This window comes from Fistularia commersonii, chromosome 7, assembly GCF_037954325.1.
Source record: "Fistularia commersonii isolate RoL2024-O1a breed Wild chromosome 7, RoL_Fcom_v1.0, whole genome shotgun sequence".
NCBI classification, from domain to species: Eukaryota; Metazoa; Chordata; class Actinopteri; order Syngnathiformes; family Fistulariidae; genus Fistularia; species Fistularia commersonii.
The window spans coordinates 843,952-860,753 of NC_141290.1; the positions used below are offsets into that span (position 1 = coordinate 843,952).

The 16,802-nt window shown below is 39.1% G+C and overlaps 1 protein-coding gene across 1 annotated transcript; it reads right to left on the reverse strand.

Annotated features, from left to right (window-relative positions):
* Window positions 1-4,535: 4,535 nt before the first annotated feature.
* Window positions 4,536-15,586, reverse strand: cat (catalase). The gene is made up of 13 exons (XM_086149056.1): window positions 15,420-15,586; window positions 14,057-14,228; window positions 13,236-13,346; window positions 12,505-12,635; window positions 12,312-12,416; window positions 12,082-12,207; window positions 11,801-11,992; window positions 11,212-11,364; window positions 9,751-9,889; window positions 8,049-8,179; window positions 6,738-6,845; window positions 5,554-5,637; window positions 4,536-5,465 (listed from the first exon to the last, which is right to left on the reverse strand). Exons 1-13 carry the CDS (start codon window positions 15,483-15,485, stop codon window positions 5,403-5,405), a joined length of 1,581 nt encoding a protein of 526 aa, XP_086005182.1. The 5' UTR covers window positions 15,486-15,586; the 3' UTR covers window positions 4,536-5,402.
* Window positions 15,587-16,802: the final 1,216 nt, after the last annotated feature.

Consider the following 16,802-nt stretch of genomic DNA (forward strand, 5'->3'; position numbering starts at 1 on the left):
TTGTCAAAGTTTTCATGAATATATATATTCTGATATTTTGCCAATTTTTCACTTTTCACCATATTTTCACTTTGTCAACAATTTTTTCACTACTTTATGGTTTTCACATATTTTCCATTTTGATGAGCATTGAGATTTTTTGTCAAAATTGTCATGAATATAAAAATATTGTGTCATGTTGCCAATTTTTCACTTTTCCCAAATATTTCACTTTGTTAACAATTTTTTCAATAATTTATGGTTTTCACATTTTTTCCATTTTGATGACCTTTGACATTTTTTGTCAAAAAGTAATGAATATATGTATTGTGACATTTTGCCAATTTTTCACTTTTTCCAAAATTCTTCACTTTGTCAACAATTTTTCAATACTTAAGTGTTTCCACAATTTTCCAATTTTACTGACCATTCACATTTTTTTTCAAAATTTTCATGAATATATATTTTGATGGCGTATTGCAAATTTTTCACTTTTTCCAATATTTTTCACTTTGTCAACAATTTTTGTGATACGTTATAATTTTCACATTTTTTCCATTCTGATGACCTTTGACAGTTTTTGTCAAAATTTTCATGAATATATATATTGTGACGTTTTGCAAGTTTTTCACTTTTTCCAATATTTTTGACTTTGTCAACAATTTTTGTGATACTTTATGATTTTCACATTTTTTCCTTTCTGATGACCAACGACATTTTCTTGTCAAAATTTTCACGAATATATATATTGATGACATTTTGCCAGTATTTTTTTACTTTTCTCAGAATTTTTCACTTTGTCAACAATTTTTTCAATACTTAATGAATTTCACTATTTTTCAATTTTACTGACTTTTTGCATTTCTTTGTCAAACTTTTCACGAATATATATATTGATGACATATTGCCAATTTTTGCAATATATTTCACTTTGTTAACAATTTTCGTCATACTTTATAATTTTCACTATTTTTCCATTTTGATGACCTGTGAGATTTTTTGTCAAAATTTTCATGAATATATACATTGTGACATTTTGCCAATTTTTCACCTTTCCCAGAAAATTTTCACTTTGTCAACAATTCTTCTAATACTTTTTTGTTTTCACATTTTTTCCAATTTCACTGACTTTTGTCATTTTTCGTCAAAATTTTCCTGGAAATATACTGGACTGTCTCAGAAAATTAGAATATTGTGATAAAGTTCTTAATCTTCTGTAATGCAATTAAAAGATACATCCATACATTCTGGATTCATTACAAATCAACTGAAATATTGCAAGCCTGTTATTTTATTGTTATTTTAATATTGCTGAATATGGCTTACATCTTATGAAAACTCAAAAACCCATCTCACCCTATTAGAATATCATGAAAAAGATTTTTTTTTAATTTTCTGAGACAGTCCTGTACATGTATGTGTATGTTTGTGCATATGTATGTATTTATGTGTATATATATATGTATATATATGTGCTAGTATATGTTTATTTATATGAATATAATTTTATGTATGTGTATATATGTATATATCTATATACATATATATACATATCTATATATATACATATATATGTATTCATGTATGTGTATATATATGTATGTATGAATGTATATACATATTTATTTGTATATATACACTTTTTATTTTTTCTAGTTACCACCGATTGTACTTCCGTAGGGGGCGTGGCCAACGAGCGGACCGGAAGTGGATCTGAGCTAGCTGCTCCAGCAGCCGCTGCACGGGACGCCGACTCCTGTAGACAAACGAATTAAACTATTTTTTCAGATGAAATGCTACAAACAAATCGCCGAAAGTGTAACTGGTCCTCAAACCAAATTCCCCAGCGAGTTAGTGAGATTTGTTTTCGTAATTTTGTGTCATTTGAAGGTGAGACGTCGGTGGGCAGCAGGTAAGATGCTATTAGCATTAGCATCTTTGTTATCAAACGCTTTCGAATTGAATACAGAACGTAAACAACAAGTCTGTCTTGAAATGACCAGAGATTGCAATCAAATGTAAATTCTGCGTTTGCTGAAGTTACGTTGTGCAGCAGTTTTACAAAGAAGCCTGTTGCATGTTTTTACACTTTCATTTGGAGTCCAGAACCTCCATGGGTTCATACATTTGATTTCCAGTTATCATTTTGTTGTCAGCACATTCAACGATATAAAGAACAGAGTATTTCATACATTCAGATGTAGGATGTGTAATTTTAGTGTAAAGTATATTTGTGTATCTGAGTTCTCCCTTGTATTGTAGGGAAATAAACTGATCGACTTATTTTAGTTTCAGTGATTCCTTTGGATGTTTGTTTTGAACATAAATGTCTCTCACAGGTAAAATCCAATGTGACTGATTGAATAACTCAAACCTGCAAATCATTAGCAACACTTTATCCAAACAAACATCTCAGTATTTCACACCTGCAAGCTGAAATAACTCTGGAAGTAAAACAAGTTTGGTTTTATATTCAATCCGATTTTATCTTAGTTAACAGTTGACTTGTGAACACTGAAAAGTCAGACGGCCTTTTGCCTCTCCTGGTGTCCTGTCATTGTGGTCAAGATGTTCTTACACACACATAGAAACATTCAATCATGGACACACACACTACACACATACGTACACACAAAAAAATAGACACACATCCAAACATGTACATACATTTTACATACACACAAATATATTCATATACTAACAAACATAAAAACATTAAATCATGGACACACACAAACACATAGAAACATTCATGCATACATCCACATATATACATACACACAAAAATAAATACATACACATACATTTTACATACAAGCACACAGACACACTCAATGATGGACACATACATACATACATTTATACATGCACACGTACATGCACACATACATACATGCACACAGACACACTCAATGATACATACATACCTACATAGATACATACATGCACACAGACACACTCGATGATGGACACATACATACATGCACACACACATACATACATGCACACAGACACACTCAATGATGGACACATACATACATACATACATACAGACACTCAATGATGGACACATACATACATACATACATATATGCACAGAGACACACTCAATGATACATACATACATACATACATGCACACACACACTCAATGATGGACACATACATATATACATACATGCACAGACACACTCAATGATACATACATACATGCACACACACACTCAATGATACATACATACATACATAAATACATGCACAGACACACTCAATGATATATACATACATACATATATGCACACACACACTCAATGATGGACACATACATACATGCACAGAGACACACTCAATGATACATACATACATACATACATACATGCACACACACATACATACATGCACACACACACTCAATGATACATACATCCACACACACACACTCAATGAATGACACATACATACATACATACATACATACATGCACACATACATACATACATGCACCAAGACACACTCAATGATACATACATACATACATACATACATACATACATACATGCACAAAGACACTCAATGACACATACATACATACATACATGCACACATACATACATACATGCACACAGACACACTCAATGAATGACACATACATACATACATGCACACATACATACATACATGCACAGACACACTCAATGATACATACATACATACATGCACACAGACACTCAATGATTCATACATACACACATACATGCACACAGACACACTCAATGAATGACACATACATACGTACATACATGCACACATACATACATACATGCACAAAGACACACACTCAATGATACATACATACATACATACATGCACACACACACTCAATGATGGACACATACATATATACATACATGCACAGACACACTTAATGATACATACATACATGCACACACACACTCAATGATACATACATACATACATAAATACATGCACAGACACACTCAATGATACATACATACATACATGCACAAAGACACTCAATGATACATACATACATGCACACACACACTCAATGATGGACACATACATATATACATACATGCACAGACACACTCAATGATACATACATACATGCACACACACACTCAATGATACATACATACATACATACATACATAAATACATGCAGACACACTCAATGATATATACATACATACATATATGCACACACACATTCAATGATGGACACATACATACATGCACAGAGACACACTCAATGATACATACATGCACACACACATACATACATACATACATACACACACTCAATGATGGACATACATACATGCATACATGCACAGAGACACACTCAATGATGGACACACACACACACACACACACACTGAAGTAGAGAACATTGATGGTTTGATTTGGGCTCCATGACAGAGAACATATCACACATCTTTCAATGCTCTGTCCTCGGAAATGGAAATAACTAAATCAGCGGATGAATAAATACATTAAACAAGATCAGAACATGTTTATAAACGAGAGAAAGTGTTCAGATGAGAAATCTTTATTAAAGCAGATTCACCAACAGCAGAATTAACACAAATTCAACAAGAGGAGACAAATTTGACCACATTTGTTTTGCATGTTTGTGGGCTTTGCAGAACTGCTTGGGTTTGGAACATGTTGTTTGTCATATTTACATTGTTTAAGTCTAAAACAGGGTCATCTGGATATTTAAAGAAAATCCCGATTTTCATTTTTCCTTCGCGCCTCCGAAAGACTTTCTGCAACACAACTTGGACCACAACGTCTGCGGTGACGTGCAAACACTTAGAGTTCAGTAAACAAGTGGTGGGAAGGAAAAAAAAAGGCTTTTGGTTGCTGAACATTTATAAAAAAATAGAAAAATCAGCGAGGAATGATTTCTCCTGTCTCCATTGTTGAGTCAGTGATGGCGACTTGCGTTTTCGTGAAAGAGTCAAGAGATGAAGGCACTTTTTCTAGTTGCCAAAAGAAAACTAAGCATTTCAGTCCCATAAAGTTGAGATTTTTCTTTTTTTATCTGCAATGGATTCAGATCAGGGACGGAAACAAACCGAAACAGCTCAAAATTTCAGCCATTCAGGGAACATTCAGGAAAGCTCACGAATACGATTCGATCCCGACGACGCTCGGCTTGAGGAATTAAGAGCGGCGCCGTAGAATCAGGCGGTCGCCGCTCAAAACGAGAACGGCGGACGGATGATCCGGGTCTCCTGCCGTTCCAAAGTCCTGAGTAAATCATCTGGATTTATGATCGGAGGACGTCGTCTGCAGGGTTAGTTAGTCTGATTAATTACTAATCTTAGCGTTTAGCATTGTCAGCTCGGCGCGTCTCTATGGGATCGCCGACCACCATCCGGACGTCCGTGGCGTTCACATCTTGGACGAGGCGGCGACGGAGGTGGACCCCGGGCGGCTGTAGACACGCACCGCGTGCTGAGGGGCGACGGAGAAAGAGCAGGACTTTGTTATTTGAACATTTATGTGTTGGAATTTGCAGGGAAGGTAACGTGTGTGTGTTTACCTTCTGGGTCTCTGCGTTGTGTTTGCCGAGGAGGGCCTGGACACGGTTCCCGTAGTCGGAATGGACGGCCCGCAGGTGGGCAACCTGCCGGAGGAACACTCGGGGTTATTCTCTGATTTATATTTTACATTCTCTGCTTTATATTTTACATTCTCAGCTTTATATTTTACATTCTCCGCTTTATAATTTACATTCTCAGCTTTATAATTTACATTCTCCGCTTTATACTTTACATTGTTAGCTTTATACTTTACATTCTCAGCTTTATACTTTACATTCTCTGCTTTATATTTTACATTCTCTGCTTTATATTTTACATTCTCCGCTTTAAATATTTCCAGGAAGAAAGTCAGCCATAATCAGCAATATTAAGATAATAAAAGGCTTGCAATATTTCAGTTGATTCGTAATGAATCCAGAATGTATGACATTTTTGTTTTTGTAATTGCAGAACTTTACAAAACTTTATCACAATATTTTCATTTTCTGAGACAGTCCTGTATATTTATCTACATACATATGTATACACACACACAATTATATTTATGCATATTTTATGAACATTCATATAGATTTATATATACATACATATGTATATATACACGTATATATACACATATACATTCATATATAAATACATATTACATGTTTACATGAATACATATATTTATATATATACATGCTTGTTTGTGTGTGTATACACACACACACACACACACATATGTATATACATGCATACATACATACATACATATAAATGTATGTATGTGTGTGAACACACACACACACATTATTATATCCATGCATAGATTTTGGAACCATGCATATATCTATATATACATACATATTTATATACACAAACATATATAAACATGTATATATATATATACATACACATATGTATACACATATACATTGATATATACATACACATATACATCCATATTACATATATGCATATGTTTATATTAATACATATATTCATATATATATACACACATGCTTGCTTGTATATATATATATATACACACACACATATATACAGATATATGTATGTATGTATACGCGCACAAACACACACACACACAAATAATAAATATACGATGTATGAGTGCATATATAAATGAGTATGTATATATATATATATATATGACTATATGTTGTTGCTGATGTGGTGGACGCACCATGCGGTTCTGGATGAAGTTCTGCGCTCCCTTCAGAGACCCGGCTACATTCTGGCAAAGTCTTTCCTGCTCTTCCTTGTTCAGCACTTTGGTGAAAAAGTCACGGACCTGAGAAACAGAACAGAAACAACCTGGAATTGACCTGATGCACTTTATCCGATCCTTGCCCTGCCGGACGGACGGCAGGAACGCTGCACTTTTCCACGAGGCCTTCTAGAAGGCTCAGCAGACACTGGTGCAAACACACATGAGACAAGATAAAGTGTGTTGCTTGTTATTTAGATGAGCTGAGGATGAAGATGAAGAGAAAACTTGCTTCAAACTTGTTTACTTGGATGTAAACCAGGCCTGGCCATATTTTGCATAATGAGCACCCATGTTTATTTTGCACAATTTATAATTTGAATGATTTAATTGAATGATTAATTGTTCCATTTTCAGTAAAAATCCTTGGTTTGAATCGGAAACAAAAATAATTAAAAAAAATAAATAAAAAAATTGTTGCTCTGTCAATATCACTGAGCGTTGCTGGGTTGACATTTGGAGTTTAAAAAAAAAAACAAACAATAAAATAGAAGTTATTTAGAAAAAAGGGAATAGATTTGTCAGAGAAAATGGTGATGGAGACAGACATCGCAGAGGCTGGGAAAAAAAAAACATCAATTCCTGTGTAAACTGAGGAATCTACAACAACACAGTTGTTTTCACGCAAAATGAAACCTTAAACCTGTGTGTGTGTGTGTGTGTGTGTGTGTGTGTGTGTGTGTGTGTGTGTGAGGATTGATGAATTGACGTGACGTGATTCACACCCCTTGTTCTAAATCGGTCTATTTACTTCTCACATCTGCAAACCACATCTGAGAAAATGTGTCCGAGCTCACATGTCGTTTTTCCAACGAACCCCGCATGCGTGCACGTTACACTTAGCATAGCATTGTAGCATTAAGTGTGTATCCAGCAAGTAAAGGACAAATGAAAAGCTCCTCTGCCACATCTTCTTTCTATCTTAGATAATATACTTCTTTGCATTCTCTTTTGTTATGTATAATTTTCTATACAGTATTTATTCATTATGAATATTGGATTATTGGATTAATCGCGTTTCAATTCAACCTATTTGAGAAATTTAATTTGATATACGAGCAAAGTGAGTTACCAGCTATAATTGGAGCTGTAATTCTGTAACGCTTTTAGGAAAACAAAGACTGAGGTTGCATCTGTGCAGATGGGATCAGTGTGAAACTGAAAATGTGACGTAGCGTCCTGCGGACACGAGCGCCTTCGCCGCGGTACAAACAAGGCGGTCGTTACCTGGGAGAAATTATCTTCGTCGTCGCTTTTGTACCGCGCCACGTCGGGAGACACGTTGAATTTGGACTCCACAAAATGAGGCTGGGCTTCCGGGGCGCTGAAACTGTTGGGGTAGTAGTTTGGGGCGCCGCCTGGAAGCAGGGAGCAGAAAGATATGGAAAACAAAATGTCCGTTATGTGGCAGACCTGAGTAAGTAACTGCAGGGCCTTTTGGCTTGTTAGAATAATATAAGAAGAAACATTGAACACAAAATCATAATCAGAGAAAATGATCCAAAACTCTAAAGATCTCATCTCCTTCTATAACATGAGTACTTGGGGTAGGAGAGTGTGGAAAAGAGGGAAAGAAAGAGGTTCTAGCAGGTTGGAATGGGTGGAGAAAAGTGTCAGGGGTACCAAGAGGTAGAAGAACATCAGCCAGGAGGAAAGGAACGAAAACAGGTCCATCAGAGGGACGCCTATTGTTGATGCTTTGGAGGGAAGGTCAGAGAAACCAGACTGAGATGGTTGGGTCATGGACAGGAGGGAGAGGGAATATATTGATAGACGGAATTGGAGGTCTAGAGGAAGACCTGAGAAGATTGATGGACGTCGTGAGAGAGGCTATGAAGGTAGTTGGTGTGAGAGAGGAGGATCCAGAGAATAGGGTTAGATGGAGAAGGTGGATTCGCTGTGGAGACCCCTGAAGGGAAAAGCCCAAAGGAAAAGAGGACTTTGTCACAGGGGTGCAGGACATGTATGACTGAGATGGTTTGGACATGTCTGTTCACGTCCAAACCGTGGTGAAGATCTGGGTAGAAGGTTGCTGAAAGCGGAGCTGCCAAGCAGGAGGTCTAGAGATGTCCAAACAGGATGTGAAGGTAGTTGGTGTGAGAGAGGAGGATCCAGAGAAAAGGGTGAGATGGAAAAGGTTGACTCACTGTGGTGACCCCTGAAGGGAAAAGCCCAAAGGAAAGAAGAATTTGATCACAGGGTGCAGGACTGACTTTAGAGACTAGATGAAAATGTTATTGCAACTTGATCTATATGTCCTTTCTTTCATGTTAATGCAATGTCATGCAGAGGTGTACATACAACAATTGTATAGACAAATGATACTATTTATAATTGCGGCTGAGGGTGGAAGGGAAAATAATTGAGAAACATTGTCTTATAACCAGGTATCTAAAATGTCTAATGCTGACATCTGCTGGCCACCCTCAGCTATGCACTTTTACGCTCTTACAAGCGTATCATTGTCTAACCTGCATAAAAAATACATACATAAATATGTATTTATCTATATAGAAGTATACACACATACATATATATAAATATATGTATATATACACACTCATACATATACACACACACACACATATAAACATGTATACCGTAATTTCCGGACGATAAGCCGTGACTTTTGTCACGTCAACAACGATGCGGCTATTATATGGACTTTTTTGGCGGGGGACGCTAATTAGCTTCACGCCGCTAAAACGTTTCTCCTCGTCACATCGGACCGATAAAATGACCGGGAGATTCTGAGTCCGTTCAACTCCGACACCGAAAGAGACGACCTTGACGGTTTCAGCGCGCAGGAGGAAGACCGAGACAGCGACCGGCTAGCGGCTTACAATGAGGTGCGCAAAATAGTCCGGAAATGACGGTATGCACACACGTGTAAAACCTCCCGGTGATCTTATGTGGCTGAACGGCGCACCTTGGTTGTCGAACATGCACATGGGGCCGTCGCGCTGGTAGTTTGCCACCTGGGACCTGGCGGGGCAGTTGACGGGGATCTGCAGGTAGTTTGCTCCCAGCCGGTGTCGGTGAGTGTCCGGGTAGGAGAAGAGACGGCCCTGCGGGGAGAGACCAGTCATGGACGATCACCGCTAGCAGAACAAAACACAACTTTACTCGTCCCGAAGGGAATTCTATCCCCGGAGGGCCGCAACATCCGCTCCAAACAGGATATTGATTTGACTTGTCAGGTTTCCTCCGTGCAGGAAGGGGAGGTGGTATATACACTGCTCAAAAAAATAAAGGGAACACTTGAAAAACACATCCTAGATCTAAATGAATGAAATATTCTTATGAAATACTTTGCTCTTTACACAGTTGAATGTGCTGACAACAAAATCACACCAAAATGATCCATGGAAATCAATCGTATCAACCCATGGAGGTCTGGATTAGGAATCACACTCAAAGTTAAAGTGTAAAAACAAACTCCAGGCTGATCCAACTTTGATGTAATGTCCTTAAAACAAGTCCAAATGAATGTGTGTTGCTTCCTGAGTGGACACTATGATTTCACACAAGTGGGATTGACTTGGAGTTACATTGTGTTGTTCAAGTGTTCCCTTTATTTTGTTGAGCAGTATAGTTAGTGGCGGCTGATCTTCTGCTAGGACTTCCATCCTGCATGCAAGGGGTGAGAAGCTTCTTCAGCATCCTGACACCTCCACTCACAAGTTCACTTCAACTCCCGGGATTCCCGATGAGTTTATTTAATCTGTTAGCGTCAGCCGCCTTCGGTCTACCGCCCCGACACGCCACAGCAGAGAACATGTCAGACTCAAAGCCCGACATCTCATTTATGTGGCCTGAGAGAAAGAACGTCTTAAAAAGGTCCGATTGTCTTAAAATAAACAAGTCAAACGCGTGCATTGACCATTTCGATGACGTTACCCGCCAAGTGACGGCGTCCCTTCGTTAGCTTGTACATTGGATCAACAAATGTAAAGGATCCCTAAATGTCCAGGAAGAGAAAAGTTGATGGTTTAGAGGAACGTTAATGTCATAACTAGTGTTGGAGGATGTTTTTCTTTATCCACTTTGGTCCCTGGTTGATGGGAGGAAGGTGGATTTCTTAACCTGACAACAGAAAAGGATTTATGTTGTAACAGAGCAACGAGCAAACCTATTTTTCTTTACATTTATGCAACATTTTCGATTTGAATGAGTAATAAATGCAGAACGCTGTAACATTAGGGGGTAGTTATAAAGAGTTAGTTCTACTGTTACCGGTCCATGTGGCCCTCGCTGGACTTTCTTTGTGTACGCGTCCGTCAATAATAAAACCTTCGACTTCTGCTCCGGGTTTAATTCCAGCCGTCCTCCGAGGCTTTGCGTAACACGACAAAGATAAGCTCGGGCTTGACGGAGCGGCGGGCGTCACCTGCAGCATCTTATCGGGGCTGGGCTCGATGCCGGGCGGCATGTTGCTCGGGTCGAAGGCCAGCTGCTCCACCTCGGCGAAGTAGTTCACCGGGTTCCTGTTGAGAACCATTTTCCCCACGGGGATCAACGGATACTCTTTGTGCGACCAAACCTGAACGACGACGACGACAACACAAAATGCTGCGTGACAGAATGAAAAGGCTTTCGAATTAATATCCGACTTCGGTCATCTATACTTTACGCACCCGATTTTACGGACAAATGCATTTTCTACGAGATAACAAATGAAGAAGCTAAAGACAAAACACACCTACAATAATGAAAAACATATTTATAAATATTTTGCGTATTCTTCAGGTATTATTGTTCCTTTCTCTGCAGCAGACTACAGTTTTGCGGCTGCTGAAAATCTCTTGACGAATAAAATACGATTAAATCTGCGCTCTTTGTATGAGATAATAAAATGAAGTCTGAAACTGTCTGTCTATCTCTGCACGTGAAAACACCACTCCACATTCCGGTCCCGGGTGCTAGAAAGTGATTTACTGACGTCGTAAAAGCCTGAGGCTTGTAGGAGAAAGTGGCACCTTGGTGAGATCGAAGGGGTTGAAGCGGAACTTCTCGGCCTGCTCGAAGGTCATGACCTGGATGTAGAAAGTCCAGGACGGATAGTCGCCGTTGGCGATGGCGTTGAACAGGTCGCCGATGGCGTAGTCGGGGTTGGTGGACGCCAGGCGCTCGGCCACCTCCGTCGGCATGTTCTTTATTCCTTGATCCGTCTGAGAGCGGTGAGACGTTTCAGACGTCGAATCTCAAAAACGTGCGTCCGTCAATTTTAATCGCGGCTAAAAGTGGGACGCGTCCGGACCTTGTAGTGGAACTTGCAGTAGACGCGTTCTCCTCCGGCGTTGACCAGTTTGAAGGTGTGCGAGCCGTAGCCGTTCATGTGGCGGTAGCCGTCCGGCAGGCCGCGGTCGCTGAACAGGAAGGAAACCTGAGGAGGGCGAACGGCAGAGGAGGCTCAGCTTCCAGGGAGTAAAAAAAAAAAAGGAAATTTGACCAAAGCGACAGTTCGGCGGTCCCGTCAGCAGAGGCTACCTGGTGCAAACACTCGGGCCTCAGGCTCCAGAAGTCCCACACCATGTCCGGGTCTTTCATGTGGGTTTGAGGATTGCGCTTTTGGGAGTGGATGAAGGACGGGAACTGCGCGGAGGGAGCGCGGCGTCAATGCGACGCTTTCTACGCAAACAGAATGTGAGAAGGAGCCGGTTCTCCGTCCGCAGACACTCACCAGCAGGGCGTCTCGGATAAAAAAGATGGGTGTGTTGTTGCCCGTCAGGTCCCAGTTTCCCTCGTCGGTGTAGAACTTGACGGCGAAGCCTCGGGGGTCCCGCACCGTGTCGGAGGATCCGGACTCTCCCGCTGGAATAAAAAGGAAATCGGTGATTCCACACAGATATGGGACCGGCTTGAAGTTGTATGTGCAGAAATAGGTAGTTTAGGTTCATATTATTTTTAATTCCTACACAACGTGTATCAAACTCAAGGCCCGCAGGACAAATATGGCGAGAACGTCTTGAAAAGTCTGGTTGTCTTAAAATAAATAAGTCAAATGCCTTCACCAGAAACTACTAATATGAAGACTATTTATATTTCATTGTATTCTTACTACATTTGAGAAATAAAAATGATCCCTAAATATCCAGGAAGAGAAAAATGGATGCAGATGGAAAGCTGTTTCAAGAAAGATGGGACTGGATATTTAATATTTTGGATTGAATGTGTAATAAATTCAGTTATTTCGAATTATTTAGATTTAAGGAGTAGTTACATTTATTTTACATGACATCGGATTTTACTTGCTGCAGCAGAGAGATGTCAGGGAGTGGAGATTAAAAACAAAGTGAAAAAATAAACATGATAAACATGCATTTCAGAAAATAGCAAGAACACCACTGAAAATGAAGGCGCGCGCGCTTTATAACAAGCCGTCTGAGGAAGTTAAATCAACCCAAATCTCACCGACGGTTGAGAAGCGGACGGCAATAGGGGTGGTTTTGCCGACATACTCGAACACCTTGGCCTTGCAGTACTGAGAAATGTCATGAGTCACCTCAAAGTAGCCAAACGCCCCTGCAAGAGGAGAAAAGAAAAGATGTTTACTATCTTTTTGAAATGTTTCTGGTTGATATAGTGGTTCGCATCGATGGCGCGAGACGAGAAACCGCGGGCAACACGCAGGATTAGTTTAATGTTCAATCTCGGACCTTGATCTGAAAGATTAACATTTGTCTGGAGCTGATCCACAAATCTCAAAGCGTTCTGTTTGCTTTTTAACCGCTTTTAACATTTCTCATTTCTGTCTGTTGAGTTTTGCCAGGAGCTGCAAGAGGGAATCAAAAACATAGATAAAATAAGAAAATAAAAAAGCCTCATCATCCAAATCCCATTTGCTTATCTTTCTTAGCTTTAAATTCTACTATCTATTCCTATAAACAACAAATAACTTTTAAAAAACAATGTACTTTGAATTTGTGAAATGTGATCTTAGTGGGACTTTATTCCCTGTTATTCATCATGTCAAATTATTATACATGATATTATAAAGCAGGGGGAACAACAAAGTAAATAATAATAAATAATGGTAAAATTACCACGCTTGTTTTTGTCTGCTGTAAGTGAAATCAAAAGCTTTTATTTGGAAAATCCGAGTCAGTTTCACTCTCATATCGAGGATGGGTTTCAGAAAATACGTTCAAAGATTACTTTCGGCCTCCGCAAATCGATATTGCTTTATTTATTTGTTGTGTGTTTATTTAATCTCTTTAACACTTCGCATTTACCTGCCCCTTTGGCATGAACAACGCGCTCTGGGATCCGTTCCCGATCAAAGTGAGCCATCTCATCTGTGAAGACCACATCTTGAACCAACAGGGGCCCCCGTGGCCCCACAGTTTGCAGGTTTAGCTTGTCTCCGATGGGATGGCCGGCCCCTGTGGTCAGCGTGTCTGGTCTCTGTTACAAAAAATAAAGAAAAGAAACACACATTAAACATGCAAACTCAAAAGGTTACGTGACGCCTGACGTGTGGCGATGAAATTTTTTCAACAACTGATGGATTTAATTCATAACTATATGTATTGAGCACTGTTCAAAATGCTGCAAAAAGTAAGGTGCAATGGAGTAGAAAATCATTCATTTAATCGTGGGAGGAAACCAGATGAAACAGACAATTACTTCATTCATTTCCTATTCACACTAAAGGTGTATGCAATGTTATTAATTAGATAAATGTGCAGGGTGGCATTGTTTTTGATAAATTCTGCTTGTCCTTTGTTTGGACAAACTTCCAGTCACGGCTGAAGTTGCAGACTTCTTGGCAAGGGAAGTGGAAAATTGAGAACAACTGTCAGGAGGATTTTTGCCAAGTGAAAACCTGATGAGTAGTTAAAACTGTCTTCTATTGGATTGTTTAAGTTTATGTTAAGAAGGTGATTCCTTGTCTCACCGCCGACAACAACAACAACAACAACAACAACAACAACAACAACAAACACAAAAGAAGAATATAGCAAAGTCTTGGCCAGGAATTCTACAGTCATTGCAAAACATTATTGCAAAACGTGTTAATAATTGCATTGGATTCCAGAAATCCTGCAGAGGTGAAGGAAAGGTCACTGCTGTTTGTCTTCATTATGTAAGAGGAAGAGCTGAAGTTCAGTTGAAACAGTACCCCTGGGACAATGACCTACATTCAAGCGTAAAGATCAACTTACCATGTTCAGTGAGAACCACTTTCCCGTCACATTCTCTTGACGGAATTTGTGTTATTCGTCGATTCCATTTGTTTTATTTTTATTTTTTATTCTGAAAATATCGACTAAGTCATAGTGACCCAGTTAGCTAGCCGTAAGTTAGGCATTAGCCCCAGTTTAGCTAGGAACAGGAGCGAAACGCTGTCTTGCCCCAAAACGGCATGAAAAACCCAATGACATTCTTAATAAGCTATTACGTTTGCTGTCAGAAAGAAAATACAAATAAATAAGACATTTGTGCAGAATCAGATAAGCGACGCTAGCAAACCACCTGACTGTTTTCGAGGATTCATGCTAGCCGGTTACCCGGGACGACCTCTTACCCAGATTTGCCCTCATCCGCGACGCAGCAACAACAAAACAGGAGGAAAATGAAAAGACGGATACAAACCTTAACTCCTCTTTGCTCCTTCCACTTCTTCATTTGGTCCGTAGCTTCATCTCTGCTGTCAGCCATCTCAATCGGTCAGAGTTTACAGGCGTTTTGGGGTAGAAACAGTGCTCGGACGTCGACCACAAACCATAAATCTTTACCCACAGTCCGGACGCCGCCAGGTCGAGGAGACTCCGCCTCCTCCAGCCCATACTCTCCTCTGATTGCTTGACGAGAGAAGCACCGCCACTGCATCCACTCCTCTGATTGGCTGCAGAGAGAAACCCCTCCCCACCCCAGTCTGTTCACTCTTCTGATTGGCTGCTGGGAGGACGCTGACCTGTTTTCAGGAAGCAGCAGACCTCGGGCGTGCGCTTACCTTGATAAGAAAATAAAAAATATATAAAAAGTAAGTTTATCTTTCAACAGTTTAGACGACAGTTAATGTTATGGACATTAAAAAGTTAAATAAGTTGAAGCAGGATACTTTTGTTGTTAAACAACGGTAATTATACCAGCTAGTAGAAGTAAAACAATTAAAAGTATGACCATGATGATTACATTATTATGAATACTTGTAGTAGCAGTGCAAGTACATATTTTTATTTTACTGCATAATTTTTGTTGTTCTCTTGCGTATTCCACCATCATTTTCATGGTTTGTGATAGATTATTGAGAATGTGAAATAAGAGCAGAATTTTTTTTTTTACTTTTGCCCTCACAACTGGCCTTGACCTGGTAAATACTTTAAAGGGACATTTTATTTATAGTTGTATTCATAGTCATATAATTTATAATGTCATTATTTTTATATAAAAGACAAGACAAAAAAACACAAATATACTGCTCAAAAACGATAAGGACCAGTTAAACAGCACAATGTAACTCCAAGTCAATCACACCTCCAAATCCAGGTCTCCATGGGTTCATAAATTTGATTTCCATTGATCATTTTGGTGTGATATTGTTGTCAGCACATTCAACAATGTAAAGAACTAAGTATTTAATAAGACTATTTCATTCATTCAGATCTAGGATGTGTTATTTTGGTGTTCCCTTTACTTTTTAAACTATCCAACACTGTAAAAACGGACTCGCCGGGGATGTGTGTTTGGAAGTGTTCATCTAACATCACTCGGAAGGTTTCGCTCATGAAAGAGCAATATTGATTCAATCACATCAGTAGATAGTTAATGCAACTATGACAAATAGTTGTGCATCATATTTACCGACAGTAACTTAAAGTCACTTTTGTGAAAGATAGTGTGGAATGCAAATGCCTGTGAATAGGCTGGTATGAGGAAGTGTCTGAGCCCCAGGATCAACGCTTTCCACCAGGTTCTCCTTCAATGACGTGGAAGAAGTGGATGATGACTCAGTAAAAGCCAATAAGACAGAGG